The 27,875-nt window shown below is 34.1% G+C and overlaps 2 protein-coding genes across 2 annotated transcripts; both read right to left on the bottom strand.

Annotated features, from left to right (window-relative positions):
* LOC109715560 (ubiquitin-conjugating enzyme E2 variant 1B-like) lies at nucleotides 4,362–9,793 on the bottom strand. Its single transcript, XM_020240653.1, has 5 exons — nucleotides 9,683–9,793; nucleotides 6,497–6,636; nucleotides 5,948–6,073; nucleotides 5,545–5,671; nucleotides 4,362–4,787 (listed from the first exon to the last, which is right to left on the bottom strand). The coding sequence occupies exons 1-5, from the start codon at nucleotides 9,711–9,713 to the stop codon at nucleotides 4,729–4,731; spliced, it is 483 nt and encodes a 160-aa protein (XP_020096242.1). The 5' UTR covers nucleotides 9,714–9,793; the 3' UTR covers nucleotides 4,362–4,728.
* On the bottom strand, nucleotides 15,584–27,632 carry LOC109715554. The gene is made up of 6 exons (XM_020240639.1): nucleotides 27,145–27,632; nucleotides 18,566–18,683; nucleotides 17,901–18,199; nucleotides 17,684–17,815; nucleotides 17,505–17,603; nucleotides 15,584–16,749 (listed from the first exon to the last, which is right to left on the bottom strand). Exons 1-6 carry the CDS (start codon nucleotides 27,573–27,575, stop codon nucleotides 16,206–16,208), a joined length of 1,623 nt encoding a protein of 540 aa, XP_020096228.1. The 5' UTR covers nucleotides 27,576–27,632; the 3' UTR covers nucleotides 15,584–16,205.

A 27,875-nucleotide genomic window follows, 5' to 3' on the forward strand; every position in this document is an offset into this window, starting at 1 on the left:
AAACTTTAGTAATAAATAATAAACACAATTTTTTCTAATTAAAAATTTTTTATTAAATAATTATTAATTAAATAAATAATGTAAAAGTATGAACTTTATGTTTTTTATTTTCATATGTTTAACTTCTAATTATTTTTTTTTTATATTATTACATTAAAATAACTTAGAAATTTTACTAAATCTAACAGTAATTTCTTAGTTTTTTAGTAAATAAAATTAACATAGCTATTAAATTTAATGCAATTCTTGATTTAGTCAAATAAAAGAGCTCACCTAAGATAAATAAAAGTTTTAAAAAATTATTAAATAAAATTTTTAGAGTAGAGAAATATATTACAAAATACTCTATAAGCAAGAAGCTTTTAATATATTTTCACCCATAAAAAGAGTATACCGATTAGGAGAAAGNAGAGAGAGAGTTATATTGGCACCATACTATTAAGTAAATATTGAAAAACTAGGGGGCCAAAGCTATCCATGGTCCACAAAAAAAAAAAAAAAAATTTGAAGGACCATTAAACAAATATTGAAAAGTTGAGAGGGGGCATGGCGACCTTGGGCCTCCATATAGCTTCGTCCCTGTGGCTGTCCACTTTTGTATGGCTGATAGAGACAGAGTATATTTTAACGTGCGTTAAAAACACCATTCACACGTGATAAACAAAAGACATTTTTATAATATGCCAAAGATCACTTTGTAAAGGGGTATTATTGCAAGGAATTGAAAGTTTAGAGTGATGAATACAGTGTTTGAAGTTTAGAGATGTATATAGTAATTGCTTAAGTTTAGTAAGATATACAAATACTTATATAGTAACCCGTGCGATGCGACGGGCAGAAAATTGAAAAAAAAAACGGTGACAAAGGAAGAGAAAACGACAATGGACAAACGACGCTGAGGGGTGGAATTCATCTTATCAATGAAGGAAGGTAACAATAGAAGGAAGAGAAAGAGGAACAGTCACACCCACTGCAGAGATGTCACCCGATTCTGTTCAAGCAAAAACAAGAAAATCCGGTTCAGTTCAAGCAAAAAAAAAGGAAACTTGAACCGGTTTCGGATAGAGTACACACTCGATAGTGATTGGTTTGGTTCAAGCAAAGAAAGAAAAAAATCCGGTTCAAAGATGGAAATATGTGGAGTAGTTGGGCCAGTTTGGCCCAATGCAATAGGTTGATGCAATTCGATTTAAGTAAAGAAAGAGAAAAACCAGATTCAGTTCAAGTAAAAAAAGAAAAAAATATGTGGAAGACTTCAGTCGCTTTGGAAAAGCCCACACTCAACAATAATCGGTTCGGTTCAAGCAAAGAAAAAGAAAAATTCAGTTCAGTTCAAGCAAAAAAAGAGGAAAACATATGGAGAACTTAAGCCAGTTCGAGATGGAGCCCACACTCAACAAATAAAGAGAATGTTACCATATGACAATTTAGGAGGAATAATTTTAGGTATATATTTGCTTGTAAGAAAGCAAAGGTATCATATGCAGAGCGTAAAGAGATAGTTTTGCAATTTCGACTCGGCCCTAATCCTTTAGGGGCATTTGATTCCGCGTAAAACGAACAAATTTTTTGGTGTAAAAAATACTTTTCCGCTTGTTTGGTTCGCTGTAAAAATATTTTCCCGTACAAGTACTTTTACGGATTTAGGGAATAAGGGAATAATTGAAGTTTTTGTTTTTCGCTATTTTTTTGGCGGAAAACGAAAACTCTAGCCGCGTAAAATTTTTTTCATTCATTTTTTTCCACTGAACCAAATAGATGCAGATTTTTTTTTTCTTTCGAACAAACAAATATTGATGAAAAACTATATTTTTTTTTTTCCTACAAACCAAACACTACAAAACATATATATATATATATATATTTTTCACCAAAATTTTATTCCATGAAAAATTATTTTTCACGATTTTACGTTCAACCAAACGGACAGTTAACTAAATTATTGTCCGTGGCTTCCTCAGTACGAAAATATCAGCTGCTTTTTCTTCCTTACTTGATACCCTTCTTACATTGGATCCATTGCTCAGACCAGTTAATCCACTTCTTAGTTAAAGATTTTGGAATTGAGCATTTCAGTTTATTTTGTGGTAAGCTTTTCCTAAGATCTAATTTTAAACACTGCATCTTCAGCAACAAAGATACCAATTCCTCTGCTGAAACAAAGCAAACCAAGATAAATCTCCCACTGATGGATGTACTCAGTTTCTATTTGGTTTAATTTTTAGGCAAATCTCGAACCGAGTCGAATTCTTCGGTTTGAAAAAAATTTACAGCCGAACTGAACTGATCGAAAGAAAATCGAATTTGGTTTTGCATTTAATTTTCAGATTATTTTTTTTTATATTTCTTATGAATTTTCTTTATAATTTAAGATTCACAAATTGAATCATTATGAAATCACACCGACAAAATTTGATTATGTGCATAAAATTTTGAGAAATGGGTTGACATATGATCGAGATTTGATCGTACAGATAAATTTTTAATAAATACTTCAGATAAAGAGTGTAAAAAATATTATTACTTGGCCATCGGTTCAGTCAAGAAATGTGTTCAAACCGAACCAAAACCGAAAACCAACATTTAGGTCCTGTTTGGATGCATAGCTAAAAAACTCCATAGAATTTTTATTTTATGGTTTTGGTCTAAATGAAATACGGAATTCTGTAACTACAAAAAAATTCCACAGCTTCATTTTTAAGCTGTTTGGATACAGATCATACAATTCCACAGTATTTATAATAATTAAATTTCTACAATTTTAAAATTCAAAATTCAAAATTCAAAATTCAAAAATTTTAAAATAAAATTTTAAAAATTAAAATTCAAAATTCAAAATATAAAATTAAAATTAAAAATTAAAAATTAAAAAATTAAATTAGATTTTATGTTTTAAATTTGAAATTTGAAATTTGGAATTTGAAATTTAAAATTAAAATTGAAACTAATTTAAAATAAAGTATAGACCATTTAAACTTTAAATTAAAATTAAAAAACTTACATTAATTTTTAATTTAAATTTAATAATTTATAATTTAAAATTTAAATAAGTTTAAATTAAATTTAAAATGAACATAAATTAAAAATTAATTAAAATTTGAAATTTGAAATTGAATTTGAAATTTAATTTTGAAATTTAATTTTTAAATTGAAATTTAGAAAATTTAAACTTTTGAAATTGAAATTTGAATTGAACTTTTAAATTGAACTTTTTAAATTGTAATTGAAAGTTGAACATTTGAATTGAAAATTGAACTTTTGGAAATTTGAAATTGAAAATTTGAAATGAATTAAAACAAATGGAAATAAATTTGCAAATAAAGTTGGAAATTAAACGCAAATTGAAAAATGAATTAAATTGAAATATTGAAAATTGACAATATTGAACTTTTGAAACTTTGACAATTTGCACTTTTGCAAATTTGAAATTTGAAATTTGAAGTTTTTGAAATTTGAAATTTAAAATTTAAAATTTGAAGTTTTTGAAATTTGAAATTTGAAATTTAAAATTTGAAATTTAAAATCAAAATTAAATTTGAATTTTAAAATTTTGAAATTTGAAATCTAAAATTTTATGTTGAAATTTAAATTTTATAAATTGATACATCTTTGGAAGCCCAAAATGGTGGAATTTTTTTTCCTTTGGTTAAAGTAGATTGTAAGTTTACTCCATTTTTTGGTGTATAGTATAACTGTACTCCAAAAATTACGTAATTTTTTTTTCTTCCAAACACTTCATAGGATTATTTTTCTACCACTATGCTACATTTTTAGAGGTATCCAAACGGGGCCTTAGTAAATTTACAAACCGAACGAAACCGATAACCATATAAGGACTATTTGGTTTGGTTCGGTTTGTTTTTTTTTTTGGGATCAAATCGTGTACACCCCTATTTCACTTTAGCCACTCTATTTGTTAGGACTTTGATAATGATTTTATGAATGACATTAAAGAGACTGATTATATATTATTAATTATATACTGAATAACTATGATGGAGAATACTTTTTTGCACCGCAGAAGTTTTTGATTAAATGTTGTTATTCACATATGAAATAACTATTATAGAGAAGACTTTCTCTGCCTCTAAAGAGAAAATAATCAATTATAGCCTGAATACAGTTCGGTCCGACTCAGCACTGCATCAAATCATGTTTTAATAATTAATGTCTCAAAATTAAAAATTCAATATACTACCCAACAACATTTCTCACAAGAACATGGAAAAAGAAAAGAACTTAACAAGTTGCTTCCCTCCAAACTCTATGCAATTGAATGCATCAGAAAAAAATTTTCATATTTGTTGGTTAGCTTGTAAACAAATTTTCTTTAAAAAGATACTAGTAATTTGGAAAGATAATAGAGTTTCCATATATTGGTGTAACTTTATTCAACTGTATATTACTTTGAGGTACAATGCATACACTGTTAAAAAAGACTCAAACAACAAAACAACTTTGTCACAACAATTTATTGGGAGTCCAAAGATGAATATGAGGAAATAAGAGCAGGAACTTGTCACATAACATAATAATAAAACAAGGTTTATACACCTATAACCTAAGGCACTGTTATTCACAACAACTAGCTCATAGCTTGATTGTGAGAAAGCCATTAGGTCTCCGGTTCAAGCACGCTGCTTCGCCAAATAGTGCTGGATAAGCTTTAGCTTCTTCGTTGATGCCGCGCATCTCAATTAGTATGTACATTAGCCGAATCATCTCTTGCTAAAGGATAGAACACCTCAGCACTAACCCTTTCGCCTCCATCCTTTGCTCCTCGTTGCCTGCGGATCAATAGAAAGATTTAGAATCTCGCAAAACATCCAAAACAGGAGAGAAAAGAGATGCCCAGTTCGAAAAGACAAAAGGGATAATACCAAACTAGCGTCCTCGATTTCTCTAGTGGGGTTTCTCAGTTTGTTGCGCAACCTTTCAATTGCTACAATTGGATCTTTTACTTTCGAATTTCTTAGCAAGCCTACCCTCTCAATCAAGTTCCTACACCAAAATTCGTCAGATCATGCGATTGTCATCTTACTGACTCGTAAAGCACAACTTGTTTTTTTATTTTTTTATTTTTTCTGTTTTCTAGGTAAAAGCCATGCAGGGAACTTGTAGACTTATACTCCGATAATATGGGCATATCAATGAGAATGGTAAGATCGCAATGAACACCACATATTGCTGCATGGACATCTTATTCAGTATATCCCTTTAATTTCCTCATCAAATATCTGGAATAAATACCATAATCGGTCTTTACGTCATTTTGCGAACAAAACAAATCACCTCTGAGGAGGTAAAATATACTATTCTACCAGATCATGAATTCAAGACCTTTCTAAGAGCAAACACTAAACTCCTAGTTTTCAACAACATATTGGAAAAAATCTTTATGCCGAATAACTTATCACTGGATATCTTATTTCGACATTCAAATAGGGCCAACATGAAAAGGTTAGGAACCTTGTAAGTGAAACTAATCCATTGCTGAAACATAGTAGAAGGCTTTATATGCAATTTATGCCCTGAAAAAGATACCTTCCACAGGTTGGCTAAGCCCACGGTTCTGCAGAGCAGACATCTCTTTCTTCAAGCCGATTAAAATGTCCTCCATTGTGTACTCCCTCAGCCAGTTAGCGAGCATAGGAAATAGGCTTGGTTCAACCTGGAAAGTCATTGTCACAATACTATCAGTAGATTTACAAAACAGACTGTAGTTTCTAAAAAGTGCTTTTTGAACACAGCTGCTCAAGAAAGCACTAATAGCTTTTTTATGATAATCCCCTCAATAGTTGTCTTGTGCAGCGATAGAAAAACTTCAGCCGATCTTTTGCTCTTAGGGTTTGGAAACTCCTTTTAGCTTCTGCTAAAGCAAAAATAGTTCCAGAAACCACACCAAATAGACACAAAGAGGTGTCGAGATTTAATAGCTAGTACATACCATGCCGGTTTCTTGGTTTACACAGGTCATGTTTATGCGAGTCTGAAACCTCACGATCGGCGGCTTATCTGGATAGTCCGTGTCACAGAACAGCTTCAACTGATATATTCGCCCCTCATGAACAGTCTGTAATTGAAAATACATGACATTTAGAGCGTCTAGAAGTTTAACTTGTGGTTTTTCAGGGTTAATCACAAATATAGTCCTTGAAGTTTGATTCCACAGACATCCTCAATGTTGTAACATAACAATTTAGTCCCTGAAATATTTTACAATAACAGTTAAGTCCTCCTTTAGTCCGTCGTCTGAACAAGACATCATTTCAGCATCCTGTTAAAGTTTGCTGGCACAGAAACTAGAGTGAATGACAATGATGTGAAATTTCTTAAAATAGTAGACTAACAGAAGAACTTAAAAATATATTGAGCAAACTTCAAGGACTGCATTGTTAAGTTATAACTCTCAGTATGACCGATCTTCAGGGACCAAATTTGCACTCTACTCCTTTACTTTTTTCCTTGTAATGAGCATATAAACTTAGAAGCCTACATTTTGGGGACCGATGATAGTTCCAGTCCACGAACGCATGTATACGTCATCAGCATCATCCATTCCATAGCTAACAGTTCCATCACCAATACCCTTCTCGCCTCTCTCGAGCTCTTCGAGCAATCTGAAGTTTCTAGGAACTGGGGACATACAAGTTGCATGGTTACAAATATACAATTGACTCTCTAAGCAGCATGAACTTGGACGTAAACTTGTGTTATATTTATATTATAAACATACTCATCAATATCTAGATATGTTGAACTAAAGAATTCAACTATATATGGAAGATGCAGCCTGCTTTTTTCAAAATTATCCAGGAAATGATTACTTAATTAATGCCCTAACACTTAATAGCAAGAAAAGAAGCGTAGAGAGAGAGAGAGAGAGAGAGAGAGAGAGAATATATAGTATAACAGGGAAAGTTACAACCTACGTTCCACGTATATGAACAGGGGATACGGCACAACACAAACATGTCAACTAGTCAATTGCAAAATATTTGGATATGGGCATGGCAGTGACGTCGTCAATGAATATGATAACTTTTGACAGAACAACATCTATTTAAATACATTCTCATTATATTTCTAAGAAAAATAGCATTTCCATAAAATATTGATTACTTACAGAAAGCAATTGATTACCCCTAAATAGACAGATAAATAAACACTAATTATATTATGGGCCCATTCGGAACCTCATTGTGTGCTGTGCGGGTGGAACAGGATTCAGTGAATAGATTGTTTGTTATGGCAAAAAGAGATGATGAGCCCATGCCGCAGCCGAGATTTTATGAGTAAATTACACGCCGCGACTAGAGAATGAAAAAGCATTCCATAGGACACTTTCTACACCCTGACATTGTCGATAAGCACAATGTGCAATACGTGATTCCAAACGGAGTCTAAGATTGGTAAATAATAACTGAAGAATTATTTATGTAGCATTTAAAATATATATTCAATTCAAAGAGTTAGCATGCATTGTAAGGTCTAGAATATTTATGTCAACGATTAGTTGGAACAGTATATATGATTATTGCTTATTATAATATTATGATATGAAATCATGAAACATAAGGTTCTGAAAAAATTCAGATTATGAAACCATTCCGGTTGAACAAAAAATTGAATATATATGGGCAAACTCACTCATTCCAGAGTTTGATTACCTATGTCATCGTACATATTTTTAGATATGTAATCGATACAGCTCATACATAGGACTGGATGCGTATGGTCATGATGGACATGCAACGGACGCATGATTAATACATTACAACTAGGAAAGATAGTGGACATGCAAAGGACACATAAAGGGCATACATCCGTGGAGTGTCTGGCAAGTAAACATGTTCGACACAAGATGACATGAACACGGCAGACCATAGTATTCACAAGCACACCAAAGATTTTCACTTAGTTCGACCTTGTCATAGGTATCTAACTCGGTATCTAACTCTTTGTTATCAAATCAAAAAGCCCAAAAGAAATAAGGAAAACACATTCTCACATAAAGAGAACCAGTAATCAAAGATACCCCCCAACGATACCCTCAACTGATTTAATGATGTTCAATTACGTCCCACATTGACTTCAGAATAGTGAATTGATACAAACTGCTGTGCCCTAACCTACTGGTGGTTGCATCAGATTCCAACTGCTGCTACGTTTTAGGAGAAATGTCTTTTTCGGCTTTCAACATCAGCAACAAACAGCAAATTCTTCCATTGCAAACTTATCCAAAACATCCAAGAGGATGTTGATCAAAAGCTAACTTATAAATCGATAAAAATTCAACACAATATTTACTTAATTTCTGTCTTCCACGACATTTGGTGCCAAAACAAGACATAAACTAAATTGCAATTTAACGAATTCAAATGAACTTGGCTTGCAGTTGAATCTGTTGTTTGAAATGAAATGTGATTTCATTTGAACTCCCTTGCTTACTTTCCTGGTTTATCCTCAGTTACGTATAGGCTGCCACATTGTTTGGCTGCCCCAAGCTATAATTCTAAAGAATTGGAATTCTAGTTTCTATTAAATCCATCGTTTCGTACCATAAGTCAATGAGAGTTCAATTGATTTGGAAGGATTTGGCGGGATTTCTCGTAATACAAATGAATCTCATCAACTCTCACGATTTGAGGTTGGATTTGCTGAGAATTTATTTTCTATTAGTTACACTTTATCAACGACGCAAATTAACACTCCTTAAATTAGTTAAGACATTTTTTTTTCTCACTATACAACTGAGTATAAAATGGGAAAAATTAGTCACATTGAAATAAATTCTCATATTTCACTAAACAACGAAACGAAATAGAACTTAGTTGAACTCCGATTTAATCTAAACAAAGAAATTTCATTTCTAAATGGAATCAATTGAATTATTCTCATCTAAACTCCTTTAAAATTCTCTTTAGGTTCGGTGCCAAACGGAGCACTGTATCGCTTTTAGATCGGTAAGTTTCTAATACCCAAGAAATGCAAATCCAGCAAGTCGGACGTCAAATGATCCGATTTGCTTACATTTCCCAAAATTCATCGGTTGACAGACGATTTTAACACTAAGACGTGGACGAACCCGAGGAAGATACATGTACTTGTAGAGGATATCGCCGAAGGGGGCATCGATGTAAAATTCGAGCTTCAGTAGATGGACTACTTTGTGCTAAGAATCCGAAAACAGGTGCGACATCAGAGTGCGTTTTCCAAGGACTCGAACTCAGAACCTCCTCCTGCTATTTGTACAAATTCGAGCTTCAGCAGGTGGGCTATACGAAAAGCCATTCGTGATGAGAATCCGCAAACAGGCGTGACATCAGAGTGCATTATGCAGGACTCAAATTCAGAACTCTTTTTGACATCAGAGTGCGTTATGCAGGACTCAAACTCAGGACTCTTTTCGTACCATGCTAGGTACCATAGAACGTGAAATAATCAATTACTCGCCAAAAAAGATTGAGATTCAACAACCTGAGAACAGTGTTTCTAATATCTAATAAATGTATTTTTCAACAACTGATCAGTTTAGTTTGCAAACGACAAAAATTAAGCGAATTTTTGTGTTTTTTTTTAAACCCATCCGAATTACTAAACAGGGCATGCATGAGAATTCCAACTAAAAAACCACCAAAATCACACCAACAAAAAAAAAAAGTGATTAAGAAGAAGATACCGACGACGCGCGATGCATCTTCGGAGCCCATTTCTCTGTCTCCAATTTTTTTTTTTTTTTTTTTTTTTTTTTTCTCTTTTCCTCGTGGATTGGAATTGGTAGTAGCAGTAGAGAGGGAAAGGAATCGGAGGCGAACACCGAAAGGGAAGAATCCGTGGATATAATAAAAAATAGGCTAAATTACACAAAACCCCTTATACATATCCCTTTTTCTATTTTTCGTTCCTCACTTTTAAAAAACCTATATTTTAAACCTTTCAATATTTTAAATTGTTGCATTTAGCCCCTGTCCGTCAGCTTCCATTACTATTCCGTTCATTTTTTATAATTTATACAAAAATAGCCCTTCAAAAGGACAGAAATATACTAAAAAATTAATTTTATCCTTATAGAAGAAATAAGGATAATTTGATCTTTTTGCCTTTTCTATTAAAATCGTACCTCTCTGAAAATATTTTTAAAATTTTATGGGGGCAAAAATATAGATTTTTGAAAATTAAGAAGTAAAAGTAAAAAAAAAACGATATTTACAGGAGAGTTTTTTTGTAATTTAGCTATTAAAAAGTAAAATCCAAAAGAAGAGCCGCTAACTGTGGTGAAAATTTTATTAATTAATAAAATTAAAAAATATTATAATTATAAAAGTATTTGTTTTCAAAATGTTTATTTGTAAAATTAGACTTATGCGGTGAACGAACCATCGTTTTTTTAAAGTATTGATTATTATTTTTAAGGTCTAATACTTTACATCTTTTAAAATTCGGATATATAAAATATGTAAGTTTGGTAAAAGCAATAAATAATTTACAGTTTTTAAAATATGGTAAATTATTAATCGCTTTCTAAATATGGCAAATTATTTATCACATAGATCTAGTTTTATAAATAAAAATGTTGAATGTCTATTTTTAGAATTAAAAAAATTCTATAACCTTGCACACCCAAACACCCCATTTACATTTCTTTTAAATTTTTAATCTGGAAAAGTAGTAAGATTAGTTAAAAAAAAATATTAGGTCCGATTAAACCCCACACATTATATGAGTAGGGCGTTTTCATCCGCCACATCGAAATAATTGATGGAGAAACTCTCTCTATTAGATAAATAGGGTGTAATATGTACACACCTTTTTGCGTATATGAGTAGCGTTGCTCAAAGCAATAAAAATTATTACCGATACACTTCAGTTGAATATATATCATCCGTCTCACTCATTTTATGAGTAGAGTGTTTACCAAAACTATCTGTGCACCACAAATGTAGTTGTAAACCTTACACTATTTCCATTTTGGATTGAAAAGGTCTAAGATTTACACCCAAAAGCTAAATATACAAATAGCACTTTTCAATAGAAAAATTTAAAAAATGACTTACTACAAAAAAAAATTAAATAAATAAAGTCATTTTTGCATTTTGGTGCTTTTTTTTTTTTAGAGAGAGAGAGATAGGCAGCACGCTACCCGTTTCGTTTATTTCATTTAGAAATAAACTTAGCTAGAAATGTGAATCAACTAGGATTCGAATTTGGGTCTCGGATATCAACCACCAAGCCCTTTGCCACTTGCTCTAGGAATGGTCAGTTTTTAGTGTTTTTTTTTTAATCATTGTGTAGTATCCTTATACCTATGTATAGGATGACACGTGCCCCCATGCATGCATGCATGCATGCTTATTCATCAGAGGGTTGCAACATCTGCCTCTTTAATTAACTTTGCATTTTCTTCTCTCTCTCTCTCTAGAACCGAGTGTGTGCAAGGTGGAGTTCGGGTGGAGTTTCGTCGCCGACGTGGTGCCGCGGAGCCGTTCGGGCGCACGTTGTGTCGTATTGGTGCTGTGAGGAGCTTGGGCGGGCGTGGATTTCCGTCGTCCTCGACTTTGCGCCGACTCTTGAGGATCTATCGAGGTGAGTGCTCTGTGGAANGGTACTTTGACGCTTCGTATACAGGGGAAATTCCTTTGTATACGGCGGATTTGTCGGCGTGCCCGGGGAACGAGATATCCGGGGCGTGACACATTGCCCATCCATTGGACAAGTAATGTGTAAGATATATATTTCTTTTTTGATGTATCGGTAACATTGCTTGAAAGAAAATACTATTTATACACCACAAAAATGAGTGTGAATTTTACACCATTATTATATTAGATGGGGAGGATATAAGATCTATACCCAAACGCTAAGTGCACAAGAAGCATTTTTCAATAAAAAATAAAGTGACTTACTAAAATAAATAAATAAATAAAGGTATTTCTAAATTTTTGTGTTTTTTCTTAATCATTGTCCATAGGCTTCATAACCTTTTTCATCCTAGCAATACTATTAGGTATCGTTTGGTTCGGGGATAAGCAAAAAATAGGTATTCCAGGGATAGGTATAAATTGAGGTACAAGCGGGCATTAGATCAATTTTACGTTTGGATGAAAATTAGGTTATTTCTGGAAATAAGAAAAATAAAGTTTGGTTAGGAAAGATGGAATAAGAATTAAAGTGGGTAGTTATAAATAAAAATTAATAATATTATTTCTTTCTTTATATTAGAATTTAAATTTTTATATTTTATATTTATATTTTAAAATTTAAAATTTTAACTTTTAAATTTCAAATTTTGAAATTAAAATTTAAAATTTAAAATCTCAAATTTTAAATTCAAAATTTAAATTTTAAATTTCTAACTTTAAATTTAAGATCAAATTTAAATTTGAAAAAAAATAAAATCAAATTTAAAATTTCAAAAATTTAAAATTTTAAAATTTAAATTTAAAATTTAAAATGTGGAATTTAAAATTATAAACTTTAATTTTGAGATTACAAATTTTAAATTTTAAATATAATTTATTATAATATTTTAAATTTTAAATTTATTTAAATTTTAAATTTTAATTTATTTTAATATTTAAATATAATTTATTATAAAATTTATTATAATATTTAAATATAAATAATATGTATTAATATAGCACAATTAATAATTTTATAATAAAAATAATGTATTATAATATATAATATATTATATTTATATAATTTAGTTTTAATTTATTTTATAATTTTAATTAAGTTTGAAATTAAGCATGGGAATAGCACTATTCCACCAAAATGGTGGAATAGTAAAAAGCTTGCTATTCCGGAATAACCGGGAATAGCAAGCTTTGACCGGAATAAAATATCCCGGTAAAAAATGATCCCGTTTGGCGGAATAGCGGGGATAACTTTCGTTATCCCCGCTTATCCCCCGAACCAAACGGGGCCTTAGTCTACAAGTATACTCTAAAGTGAAATATACATCTTATGCTTTTTGATTTAAGGACCATATTTTTCACTTTATTATATCAACTTTTTTTTTTAATATGCACGTGCAGGGTTAAGACTCCTGCTGTTAAAAAATCTTCGGGGTAAATTCCATGGTACTAGGTTGGTTTGCTTTTCTTTCTTTTTTTTTTTTAATAGATATGTAGCATGCTACCCGTTTCGATTATTTTATTTAAAAATAAATTTAGCTGGAAATGTGAATCAACTAAGATTCGAAGTTGAAACCTCGGGTACCAATCATCCAGCCCTTTGCCACTTGCGCTAGGGACGGTCGGTCTGATTCGGTTTTCTTGAAAATGAGATAATTACACCAACTTTACTCAATTTTTTCTAGAATCCAATTATAGTATTATTAATAATATGTGAATAATATATATTATAAACTTTTTTACCCGTGAATGTCTAGGATTTACAATTTGGTACAGGTGCTTATTATGGGCCTAAAGATTAAAAATAAAGAAGTATTCAACAACTATTGATAGTATTTTAGCAGGGCTCTCCGGCAATAATAACTTTTTTTTTTTTTTTCTCAGTTGAACTATTAACATTTATTGTGATCAATGTTAGCTCTACAACTCTTTTAAAGGGTTGTAAACTCACAACATCACCCATCCAAAGGCCATTTTTTCATTTAACTTGTCATGTTTCTTTTTTTTTTAAAAAAAAAAACTAAAAATAAAGAAAGATGAGATAAACGGTAGGCATTTGTAGCCCTTGAATCAATCTTAGCCCCTACTTTTTCAAAATTTTGAAAAAAAATTTGATGACATGGAAACCAAAATGCCAAATGCTGATAGAGAGTTAGCCCTCCTAAAGAGTTGAAATGACCATATGCTCTCCGATGGCGCCAACCCCACTCCCGCATATTTGTTGACTTATTTTAGACTACGAAATCGAAATAGGATCATTGATTCCAATAATTGTGTTTATTTTACAAAAATCGGATTCTCATTTCTATTCCACTCTGAAAAGGGAATGGTCAAATCTATTTATGGCCCACTCCGGCTTTAAATTCTAAACTAGGCCACTTCAAAATAAACTACTCAAAATTCTCGCTCTTAATCAAAATCCTCTCTCAAAATTCTAAATTTTTATTCTGATTTCCATTCCAATAATAAATCAAATATTTTTGGATAATTCATCAATCCATTTCTCATTCCAAAGAAATCAATTTTCAATTTCTATTCCTATTTCACTCATGAACCAAATATGCTCTTAATGTCGCCCTCTGCACCGACAACCATCTCAACCTTGGTTTATTAGACCAATTTTCATTCCAAAGATTTGGTTACCTGAGACTAATAATAGTATTGCAGTTGCTGCTGATGTTAGTTAAGCACCAACCCAAAACCTAAAAAATTTATTTGCCAACAACTCTGGACTTCGACCTCCATCTTGCTTCACTCATCATCATCGTCATCAACAATCTCAGTTTTTTTTTTACCTCTTAACCTTCATATTACAAGGCTCTCATCTTTTAGGTACTATCATCATATTTGACTCCACAAGCAATCCGCTTAAGGTTTTTTTTTTTTTTTTTTTTTTTTTTTTTTTTTTTTTTGAGAGAGATAGGTAGCACGCAACCCGTTTCGTTTATTTTACTTAGAAATAAACTTAGCTGGAAATGTGAATCAACTAGGATTCGAACTTGGGATCTCGGATATCAATTACTAAGCCCTTCGCCACTTGCTCTAGAAACGATCGGAAAGATAAGAAATAATTAAAATTAGAATGAAGTTGTCGTAAAATTCCTACTAGTTTTCTTTACACTTTTGATCCTCCAACTATAAGGCGAGTGGTATTTTGGTCTTTAAATTTTAATTTATTGCAGTTTCTAGTTTGAACATACTGAAGTATTATAATTAAGTCCCACACCCTAATTTAGCCGACGAAATATCGTCATATCGCTGATATGAAAGTGATATAGTAGTGATGTATTCGATGACACAACAATAATTAAAATAACATATTGAAACTACGTACTAAAGTTTAGTCCACTAAACAATTTGAACCAAAAATTATAATAAATTAAAATTTGAGAACTAAACGGCCGCAGCGCCTCGTAGTTTGAGAACCAAAAGTGTGATTTAGCCGAGATTATAAAAAGCAATAATGAAGAGAAGCGGATAACAACAGAGCGAGGCCAAAAAAGAGGTCAAAACACATCACATGACTACTTTCCTATGTAGCTGAACAACCACACCAACCACTGGAAAGTCTCATATCAAATCATCTCAACTAATTATATATATGACCAAATATGAAAAGAAAAGTGCTAAATGTAAATTCCGTACTGCATCCAAGAATTTTTAAAACTCCTTTGTGTTCTTGGTCAAAAAATAATAATAATAATAAGACGAATGAATGCATCTTACCTAAGCTATACAACTACATATAACTCCAACGCTATTGCAAATTGTGGTTCGCCACAGCTCTGAATTTGGAGCTTTTGCAACCTTTCTCTGTCCCTGCATCGCACTGTAAAAAGCGATCCCCTGAGAGGCCGCTTACACACTGCACCCTAGAGAAAGGAACTAGGAATACAAAGGCGACAACGGAAGTGAGAATGAGCGAGAGATAAAGGAAACAAAAATTAAACAAAGGCAAGATTCAGATGTAACATCAAAGCAGCATACGTCTTACCTAAGCTATACAACAGTTTCAATTCATTCAAGTGATAGTCAGAAATATCATTGTTTGAACTGAGCTCGTGCTTTTGTTTCCATAAAACTGATAGAATATGCAAGAGTCATCAGATTAAAACTATACATCAATAACTAAAGAGCAGCAAATAACATTACTTTTCTCGAGAAAGCAGATGAGAAGCGCTTATTCCCTTAGTCCAACTCTGAGTTTTCTAAATCTCATATCCCAGTTGGTATTTCTGCTCGAGCAGAGAGGAATATGGGCACGAGAGTACAGTCTGATCAAGATGGCGATCCTTTTTCATCTTTTTCCTGATCACGTGGAGAGGGGAGGAGAGACAGACAGCAATCCAAATTCTTGATCCCATCAAACGGGTTCGAGGTCATGGGAGATTGACCACTTGCTATCACTAATGGACGCACATCCTCCCATTGAATTCTGCATTTCTTATCCATCACCTGGCCAATCCTGAGCACATCAGGCGGTGAGATAGAAGCACAGAAGGCCCTAGGTTTTAAGAAGCACAGTAGCTGGAGTATGAGATAAGAAACCAAATTTTACAGACCAAATCAGGACAGTTTCTCCAACTTTTTATTTTCTTGTCCACTAGCAAACCACGAAGCAATATCATCATCGTCGTCATCACTAGTTTGATCCAAATCTAAGCTACTTGGACGAGAACCACAACTCAAAACCCCATTAATTACTTTTGATTCCCTCTCGGAGAGCCCTTTGCTTCTCTTGTACACATCTTCCTTCCACTTCAGTCTTGCTTTAGGGTCTTGAGAAACAGCACTGTTACCTCCTATTATAGGAAAATTATCAATATCCATGGCACGTTTCCATGAATCAATATCATTGCCATCATCTTCGTCATCATCATCCATGGAGCTCCATGAATCTGAGTCACTCTCCAGTGATTGACTCTTCTTTGGAGAAATATGTTGCCTATCAGATCCAGTGCTCTCTCTAACAAATGAGAAAGGAGAATGCTTACTACGTGCTTGACCATCAAGGTGGGTTCCGGAAATCTCTTGATTGTTTAATGCTTTTGGCCGCTTCCAGTTACATCTCAAACACAGCGCATTCCTTCGGAAGTTAACATAATTGCACCTGAAAAATGGGATTATACAGATTTCGCTTTCAATTATTACTAAAAGACAGATATTTACATAGTTGACCACCTGCAAAGATATCTATTTTACATATACAAATGAGCAAAAAATGAATTTCCATTTGGGTCCTCCAAAACCAAGGTTTCTCAGATAAACAACCTCTCACTTATGCAAAATGCCCTTCTTTAGGAAAACATTTACTAAAACTATACCAGGTTCCCCCCATGAATAGGATCCCCAACTTAAGGGTACTTTTGCAAGAAGTTGCATTTTCAAGTGTTCAACATGAAACTCAGATTATACAGGGGTACGGAATAGAAAATGTTGCAGGGAAATATATTTAACAGCACCGAAGTAAATAAATACATTTGATGTTCTATTGACCTACTATGTTGACTAGTTGGCTTTTGTAAACTACCATATACTAGTTGGCTTTTGTAAACTACCATACTTAGAGGTTATGCTATATGATTTAATATATTGCCAGTAATTCTTCTACCATGACACAACATACTTAAAATGAGGTCCCAGGAAACTGAAGAAGAAAAGAAACAGGGAAATGATTTGGGTACCCACAAAGGGCCCCCTGTAGGCTGCTAGTGCGCTGGCAAACCATGTGGTGCCTTGAAATGCATGCCTGAACCAGTCAAAACCCCCAACATAATGTATGCCAAGTTGCCAACACAACAGCAGCCCGTAAGTGCAACATTCTAGGGGACCTGCACAGAATTGAAAGAATTAGGAGTAACTTACGAAGGACATTCCCACTCCCCCAGATTTAGTAGACGATTGGTTGGTTTCTCATGGCATTGCAAGCATTTTGTGTTCTTCGCAAAGTTGAAGAAATTGCACCTGTAGAGGGAGCTAATATTATTAAAGAAGACAGTGGGTCGATAAGATATGTGAGGAATTCAAGATATCAGTAACCTCACTTTTTACATATCCAATCTCCTTTTTTGAGAGGCAGATGTTCTTGATCCTCGTGCAGCATCTTATATCTCTCTTGGAATTCCCCGTTGCAGTGCAAGCATTTGATGTTCTTTGCAAAGTTCATAAAGTTACACCTAACAACCAAGCCATCAATCAGAAAAGATATAATAGAGAAAAAAAAAATACTACAAGAAATAAAAAATGTTCTAACAAATATACTTGGGACAAATCCAGTCACCCTGCTTCATTGGGATAGCCGATTGCCCCGAGACCATAGTCTTTTCAGTACCAGAGCCAAATTCCTTGAAACCGAGTTCGACCATTTCCTTTAAAAGTTTCTTAATGGAGTCCTTCACAGTTTTGTTTACGCAAGATTGGTTTATCACCGAGCCCATGATACTATCAAGTCCATAAGTCAATAAGACACGCATGACATCAATAGTTCTTCCAACTTCCTTTTTTTGAGCTTTTACATAAGCTCTCTCACAGTTTCCTCGTAAACTGCATCGGCTGCAAACCTGTGAGGCAAATATTAAATTGTGAAGATAAACAAATAGATTGTTTTTTTCCTGAGGACTTTTACATATATGTCCCTCCAAATTCACATAGTCACATATATTGCTGCGTAAACTCTGAATTTTCATATACCTTCACAAAAGCATAATTTCTTGTAAAAATCCCTCAAATTGGGGACTCATCCAGATTCTAGAACTGGGGGAATTTCGTATGTATAAGATAGAGGTTTTCGAAGAGAGGCAATTTTGTAAGTACAAGGGCATTTATGCAAGAAATTAAATCTTTGATGCGCAAATAAAATATGTCACATAAACGATATATTTTAGGAACATAGCAGAGACGATCTCTGCAGTGTTATGGGAACTTACATCTCCTTCATCAATGCCCACATGTGCCCTTAAACGCTTCCCTGAATTGACAACTTTTCTGTCTATGCTGGGGCATCCACATTGCACAACGATGTAAATATCCTTTCTCGATAAATACCTGCATGAATACAATATATGGGAGAAGATACTGAAATTTTTTGATATAATAGAATATAAGGGATAAAACAAGGTTTAAAGTGTCGTGGCATGGGGGTGTGCTACTCTTTCCCTGGCACGATACAGCACAGGCATGCTTTCGTGCCGATGGATACGCATGATCTCCTACTGGCACGCTTTGGTACCAATTTATTTCAGTTTTTTTGTTCCAATAAGTTCTTAAAATGTTAATTTAAAAGATTTAGATAAATAATTATGAATATTTGCTATGTATAGCTTACTATACTCATCAATTAACATACATGTAAGCTTTTTGTATGTAAAATATAATTATACCTAATGTAGAATAGAAAATTAAAATACAATAATAAAATTCTAAAGTACAATAATTATTTAAATTTATGTCTTTATATAGAGATGACTGCTTAATTTCACATAAATTTCGCGGTAGATCATATGGCATATTGTCATCTGCAGATACAAGATTTATTTGACAATGTTGATATAAATATTGTTGGTATTGTGAGAAAGTCATATATTTCCGGTATATTTCATTATATTGTCGTAGATAATCTGCATATGCAATTGGATCGTGAATGTAATGGATAACAGTCATGTGTGGCGTATGGACTGAAACATCATAAGGATAAAGATAAGGATTGTACGGAATAGAAAAACTATAATGTCGGTATGCATACGTATCAGTGGATGTAAGATTCGCCATATAAGCTTTCACTATATGAAGGTACAGATGGTTAGTAATCGGATTGTTGTTGCTCCAATTGATGCGAGATGAATTGGATTGTTGTTGCTCCAATTGATGCGAGATGAATTGATATTCACTTGGAGTGCCATGAATTGATACATTATAATCAAATATCCCTTCATAAAGGCCATGTTGATATGAGGGATACGATGATACCGAAGTACTATCAAACTGTGTGTGCAAAGTATCATCCCTTCGTGGATGTCTAGTTGATATTGCCTCCAAACTTTCTCTCATATCCCTATAATCTTGTTGTGAGAACCTCTTATCTTTTCTACGATTATATACCACTTCAGATGTTTGACGTGGTCAAGACCCATGATCAGCATCTTGAGTGGCATGTGTGAAGTTTTGCTCTTCAGTAAATATAAGACCATCCCCACCCTCCTGTTGTGTTGGTGGAATGAAGTCGCCACCATTCTCACTGCTATCAATGGTATCATCATCATCATTACATTCATCTTTAGACCGTGATAACCCAGAATATGCTGGCGTCGATGTATCACTATCATCATCTTGTGGGAGTGCATCAGTTGCATCTAATGGATTCATCAAGATCATACTTTTTTTACTCTTACCACTTCGGAATTTCGTTGAAGACCTCTTTGCGATAAGAGTTTTCTCCTTTCCAGATTGACTCTGAGTACGACGTGGGCAACCATGTCCAGGTTCTTATATAAGATGTTCAAATTCTACATTAGAGTCATCTGCAGGATTTTGGGATTTTTCGTCTAAAGCTGTTTGTTCTTGCACATTACCTTGAGACCTTCCTATATTCTCGTCAACCCATCTTTTAATATCACTAATTGCTGCTTCCTCAGCGATTATTCTAAATGGTCGTGGTGGATCTCCGAGCTAATCAAGTAATGGGTTCTCTTGATTGTCTCTATCTTGTAGTCAATCAAGTATGGGGTCTGATTCATCATTTGATAAAGCCTACATCCAAGGGATCATAAGTTTTTTATTCCATTTCCTCATGCTACTCCTCTTGCATGCATTTTAAATGGAGCCTTATATTATAGTGGATATAAATTAGTTTCTCTAATCGAGCGTATGCTAATCGGTTTCGCACTTTGGTAAGTATCAGTGCGAATGTGCTCCAGTTGTGTTTACATTCACTAGACATTGTCGTTTGACATAAGACACGCACAACAATCTTTTTTAAATGCTTTGCCGATCCACCATGTTGTAACCACCACTCAGCTGCACAATGAAAAGTTAAAAACATATCAAATTAATTTATCGTCGAGTGTAAAATGTCCCAATTATGGAGTTACTTATTAGAATCGATATTGTGTCTTTTGTTAATTGTACCCTTTTCGCCAAAAGTTTCAGAGGATTTACGAAAAATATTTATAACAAATTAATCAGCAATCAACATATTAACATTAAGTAAATTAATAATACATTGAAAAAGCAATTATACCGTATTTATGGCAAGAGCGGCATGTGTTGGATCACTCTCCAATCTATTGATGACGATTCGTAGTGCCGTTAATAGCTCATCATCAAATCCCAGATTATAATGATTGTGGTACAACGGATGAAGATAATAACCTATCATTAATAAAGAAATCACTCCATTAACAATGCGAGAATACAAATGAACAATTACTAACAAATAGTTTTGTTATAATTTATAACTTTACTACTAGGTGTAGATCCCTACTCATCTGGACATTCCAACGCCTGTCAATAATTTTTAGATAAGATTGACACCGCAACGGATTTTTTTTTTTGATATTATCTTTAGCCATCCTTAGTTTATAATAGGCATGTCCTATTTGAGAAATTTTTTCTTGGTCTACTAAACAGAGGACCGTCATAGCGACTCCACAGTATCAACAATCTTTTTCATATAATCCCAAAACTCGGCGGACAGAATTATTTGCTCAATCGATATTCCATCAGCTATGGAGGCATACTGAGATGTTTGTCATTCATCTGATGCAAACATAAACTTTAATCCATTTTTATTTTGAAGGATACTATTTAAAGCAATAAAATTTGTGGCAAATCGTTTGATACTACGGCTTACGAGTTCTCGTCCTGTGAATTTCACCATCAAAGCATGGACCCAAAGATGAATATACAAATACTTAGATACACGTTGTGCAGTATCTATAGTTTTTTTCACCCGATTTATTTCACCAAAGTCAGATATCATTAGGTTGATGCAATACGCTCTACAAGGAGTCCAAAATAAATGTGAATGCTTTTGCATTAGTAGTTTGTCAGGTTTCTCTAAGTTTATACTATTGTTTGATACAACTTGTACCATACATTTCTCACCAACCTCACCTAAAACTTATTCCAATAATGCATATATGTAGTCAGTATTATCAAATCGACTGGTCGCATCGACTGATTTGTGAAAGACCATCCTACCGTTACAATAAATTAAAAAATTTATAATGCTCATTTTTGTCGATCCTGTCTAACTATCACACATCAAGGTAATATCATACATCTCCCATTGTTGTTTGAAATTTTTTACCTGGTGCATGAATATCATTGACCTCCGCATCAAGGTATTTGCCAGCAATATAAGACGTTGGGGTTCAACTCTTGGACCCTCCTTTTGTATGGTAGCGATCATTGATCTATAATATGGAGTGCTTGCTGCATGAGAAGGAATATGACTGAAGTGAAAAAAAATTTGCTATTGCACGACTAATTTTGTCTTTTTTATCTTTTTTAGCATTGTATTTATGCGCTGTTGTTGAGCATCCAGGCCAGAAAATGCCATTGGGTCTATATCTATAATATTTGGATGTCTTCCACTTTTTTCTTTTGGTTCTTTTTTAAATCTTTCGAACATGCGGCTAACAGAACCACTTCGAAATGCCATTAGGTTTAGCTCGAAGTGGTCCTATTAGCCGTATGTTCGACAGATTTTAAAAAAAAAAAAACCAAAAGAAAAAAGTGGAAGACATCCAAATATTATAAATATAGACCCAATGGCATTTCCTTGCCCGGATGCTCAACAACAGCGTATAGATACAATGCTAAAAAAGATTAAAAAAAAAAAAACAGAATTGGTCAAGCAATAACAAAGTTTTTTCACTTCAATCATATTTCTTCTCATGCAGCAAATACTCCATATTATAGATCAATGATCGCTACCATACAAAAGAAGGGTCCAAGAGTTGAACCCCAATGTCGTATGAGATCGCTGGCAAATACCTTGACGTGGAGGTCAATGATATTCATGTATGGGTAAAAAACTTCAAACAACAGTGGGAGATGTATGGTGTTACCTTGATGTGTGATAGTTAGACAAGATCGACAAAAATGGGCATTATAATTTTTTAATTTATTGTAATGGTAAGGTGGTCTTCCACAAATCAGTCGATGCGACCGGTCGATTTGAAAATGCTGACTACATATATGCATTGTTTTAACAAGTTTTAGGTGAGATTGGTGAGAAATATATTGTACAAGTTGTATCGGATAATAGTACAAACTTCAAGAAACCTAAAAAACTAATAATGCAAAAGAATCCACATTTATTTTGGACTCCTTGTAGAGCGCATTGCATCAACCTAATGATGTTTGACTTTGGTGAGATAAATCGGGTGAAAAAAACTATAGATACTACACAACGTGTATCTAAGTATTTGTATAATCATCTTTATGTCCATGTATTGATGGTGAAATTCATAGAACAAGAACTCGTAAGTCTTGGTATCACACGACTTGCTACAAATTTTATTACTTTAAACAGTATCCTTGAAAATAAAAATGGATTAAAGTTTATATTTGTATCACATGAATGGCAAACATCTCGATATGCCTTCACGGCTGATGGAAAATCGATTGAGCAAATAATTCTGTCTGCCGAGTTTTGGGATTATGTAAAAAAGATTGTTGATAATGTGGAGCCACTATGCATGATCCTCCATTTACTGGACCAGAAAAAAATAGCTCAAATGGGACATGCCTATTATAAACTGAGGATGGCTAAAGATAATATCAAAAAAAAAAATCCGTTGCGGTGTCAATCTTATCTAAAAATTATCGACAGGCGTTGGGATGTCCCGATGAGTCGGGATCTACACCTAGCAGGAAAGTTATAAATTATAACACAACTATTTGCTAGTAATTGTTCATTTATATTCTCGCATTGTTAATTGAGTGATTTTTTTCTTAATGATAGGTTATTATCTTAATCCGTTGTACCACCATCGTTATAATTTTGGATTTAATGATGAGCTATTGAAGGCATTACGAAACATTATCAATAGATTGGAGAGTGATCCAACACATGCCGCTCTTGCCATAAATAAGGTATAATGGCTTTTTCAATGAATTATTAATTTGCTCGATGCTAATATGCTAATTGCTAATTAATTTGCCATAAATATTTTTCGTAAATCCTTTGAAACTTTACACCCGACGATAAATTTAATTTGATATATTTTTAACTTTTAATTGTACAACAGAGTGATGGTTACAATATGGTGGATCAGCAAAGCATTTAAAAAATATTGTTGTGCGTGTCTTATCTCAAACGACAACGTCTGGTGGATATGAACGCAACTGGAGCACATTCGCACTGATACATACCAAAGTGCGAAACCAATTAGCATACGCTCAATTAGAGAAGCTACTTTATGTCCACTATAATATGAGGCTCCGGTTAAGATGCATTGCAAGAAGAGTAGTATAAGAAAATGAAATTTAAAACTTATGATCCCCTGAATGCAAGCTTTATTAATGATGAATCAGACCCCATACTTGATTAGCTATCTGCAAGAAGAGTAGTATAAGAAAATGAAATTTAAAACTTATGATCCCCTGAATGCAAGCTTTATTAATGATGAATCAGACCCCATACTTGATTAGCTATAAGATAGAAACAATCAAGAGGACCCATTATTTGATGAGCCCGGAGATCCACCACGACCATTCAGAATAATCGCTGAGGAAGCAGCAATTAGTGATGTTGAAAAATAGGCTGACGAGAATATAGAAAGGTCTTAAGATAATGTGCAAGAACAAACAGCTTTGGACGAAAATTTTCAAAATCCTGCAGATGACTCTAATGTAGAATTTGAACATCTTATACAAGGACCTGGACATGGTCGCCCACGTCGTACTCAGAGTCAATCTGGAAAGGAGAAAACATCTTATATCGCAAAGAGATCTTCAACGAAATTCCGAAGTAGTAAGAGTAAAAAAAGTATGACCTTGATGGATCCATTAGATGCAACTAATGCACTCCCACAAGATGATGATAGTGATACATCGACGCCAGCAGATTCTGGATTACCACGATCTAAAGATAAATGTAGTGATGATGATGATACCATTGATAGCAGTGAGAATGGTGGCAACTTTATTCCATCAACACAATAGGAAGGTGGGGGTGGTCTTAATGTCTTATATTTACTGAAGAGCAAAACTTCACACATGCCACTCAAGATGCTGATCATGGGTCCCGACCACGTCAAACATCTGAAGTGGTATATGATCGTAGAAAAGATAAGAGGTTCTCACAACAAGATTATAAAGAGATAAGAAAAGGTATGGAGGCAGTATCAACTAGACATCCACGAAGGGATGATAGTATGATACTTTGCACACACAGTTTGATAGTACTTCGGTATTATCGTATCCCTCATATCAACATGGCCTTTATGGAGGGATATTTGATTATGATGCATCAATTCATGGCACTCCGAGTGAATACCAACTTATCTCGCATCAATTGAAGGAACAACAATCTGATTACTATCCATCTGTACCTTCATATAGTGAAAGCTTATATAGTGAATCTATATCCACCGATACGTATGCATACCCACATTATAGTTCCTTTATTCCGTACAAACCTTATCTTTATTCTTACGATGTTTCAGTCCATATGCCACACTGACTGTTATCCATTACATTCACGATCCAGTTGCATAATGCAGATTATCTACGACAATACAATGAAATATACCGAAAATATATGACTTTCTCACAATACCAGCAATATTTATATCAACATTGTCAAATAAATCTTGTATCTACAGATGACAATATGCCATACGATCTATTGTGACGATCTATGTGGAATTAAGCAATCATCTCTATGTGAAGATGTAAATTTAAATAATTATTGTACTTGTAAATCTTATTATTGTATTTTAATTTATATTCTACATCAGGTATAGTTGTACTTTAGATACAAAAAACTTATATATATGTTAATTGATGAGCATAGTAAGCTATACATAACAAATATTCATAATTATTTGTCTAAATCTTTCAAAATAATATTATAAGAGTTTACTGGAACTAAAAAAATTAAAATAAGTCCGTACTAAAGCGTGCAAGTAGGAGGTCATGCGTATCCATCGGCACGCAAGAGTACCACGTGTCGGCACAGAAGCTTGCCTGTACCGTACCGTGCCAGGGAAAGAGCAGCACGCCCCCGTGCCAGGACACTTTAAATCTTGACGACTATCCGGAGCTTTTGCTGCGAAAAAAAGTTAAAAGGATTTTAAACCCCTAAAGCAGAAGGTCAAATTTGGATCTTCCAGTTCAACTGCAGAGAAAGGTTGTTAGGGAATTAAGGGCTTGTTTGGCCCTACTGTATGGTGTAGTATTTCTTTATGAAGTGTTGGTTGAGCAGTACTATTAGAAGAAGCATTAAATTAAAGCACCCATAAACAACTCATGTCTATAGCATTAGTGGAAGCACCAAATTAGAGCTTCTCCTAATAGCACTTCTCAAAGTAGCACTCCATGATGAGCACAACACACTATATAGCAGGGTCAAACGCTCTCAAGACTGTTAAACGTAGCATTTACTATAAACAAAATCACGCAAGTTCTTCTACTACTTACTTTCTGAAACATGCTTGATTCTTGAACAATATTACCATCACTAACTACAATTTCAATATAATAATTCATTACGCTCAAAGTAGAGCCATATTATTTTGTCTCATTTAAGAATTTCCAAAATCTATCTAACACTATTGCATTATAGAACTTAGTGCATTAATTCCCTGTGGACTTTAGCATTTCTGCCAGTGGCCTCCTAAAGTTGCAATTTTGGTAATAAGCTACCCTAAACATTGTCAAATAGCTCAATATATATGCCCTTCCCTTAAGTAACATTACTAATTGAACAGCCGTTTTAGTCGCATATCTTGCACATGATCTTGTAAAGTTTCAAAATACAAAAAAACATACTTCTTCTCTTCTAGCGAATGAAATAAAAGAATCTTAGAGTGAAGAATACTTTTTTCCGAGTTCTAAAACTTTACAAGATCACATGCAAACTTGTGACAAGCACTGCAATCTAATTAGCAACTTCACTTGATGAGAGAAACTATTGAACTACCAGATAAAGTTTAGGAAGCTAATAGCAAATATTAAAAGCTTAGGGGTTTATAAGTGCTGAAGTTCGGAAAACCTACATAGCTATCAAGTTAACTTAATACCTAAATGGTTGTTCAATATATGCACTCCATGTGATGTGGAGAAACAAGCGATTCCCAAAATGCAACTGAGCTCTTTGGGACAATTCAACAAACACATTGTACGCTCGGCAATTTACGACACCCATATGCACTACGTCATCATCAATTCAAGTACTAGAGAGAGCTCAACATATGATCGCTGTTAACTCCAAAATTACACTTTTTTAATGCATCAAAGGCGAGATCAAACAAAACAAAAAATCCATCTCATTCACCTGATGAGATCAGCGCGATCCCTAGCGAAACTGAGGCATGCGGTGCGGATATGGTTCGAATCCTTCGCCCCATCGGGAGAAACAGGAGACAAAGCGGCGGGATCCAAGTGCCCCTTCTTGAGGAGGAGCTCCATGAGCTCCACCCACTCCGGCCATGGATGGGACACCTCCACCTCCCTCCCTCCTTCGACTCTTCGTCTTCCTCCTCCTCCTCCTCCTCCTCCACCACAACCACCACCTACTACTCTTTCTCTACGCCCTTCTAGGGTTTGATCGGGTTCGAATGGAGGGGAGCGGAGGTGCTCGAGCTCGCGGCGAACGAAGCGGAGACGGGGAGAGGGGAGGGGGGAATGGGAGAGGAGGCGGCGGCGGCCGCGGAGGAGGGCATGGGGTGGGATCAGCGTTACGGCGGCGGTGACCCGACGGTACATTCACCGGGCAGCGGTGGGAACCTTCAATCAGAGGATTGTTTGTATGGGAAATATCTATTACTATCTATTTATTTTACTATATACTAAAGTCGGTGGACTAATGTTTCTATACTGCCCGTGTCTTCTGACAGCCTTCGGTGCACCTGGTGCATCATAGACCACCCTTCCCTCCTCTCTCTCCCTTTCTCTCTCTATATATATATATATAGGCTGAGGCTACTATATTCTTATGAGTATAGATCCTCTTATACTCATAAATTTTTAACCGTTGATTGATGGGATGTGTGGTTAGGATGATGA

This window comes from Ananas comosus, linkage group 1, assembly GCF_001540865.1.
Source record: "Ananas comosus cultivar F153 linkage group 1, ASM154086v1, whole genome shotgun sequence".
Lineage (NCBI taxonomy): Eukaryota > Viridiplantae > Streptophyta > Magnoliopsida > Poales > Bromeliaceae > Ananas > Ananas comosus.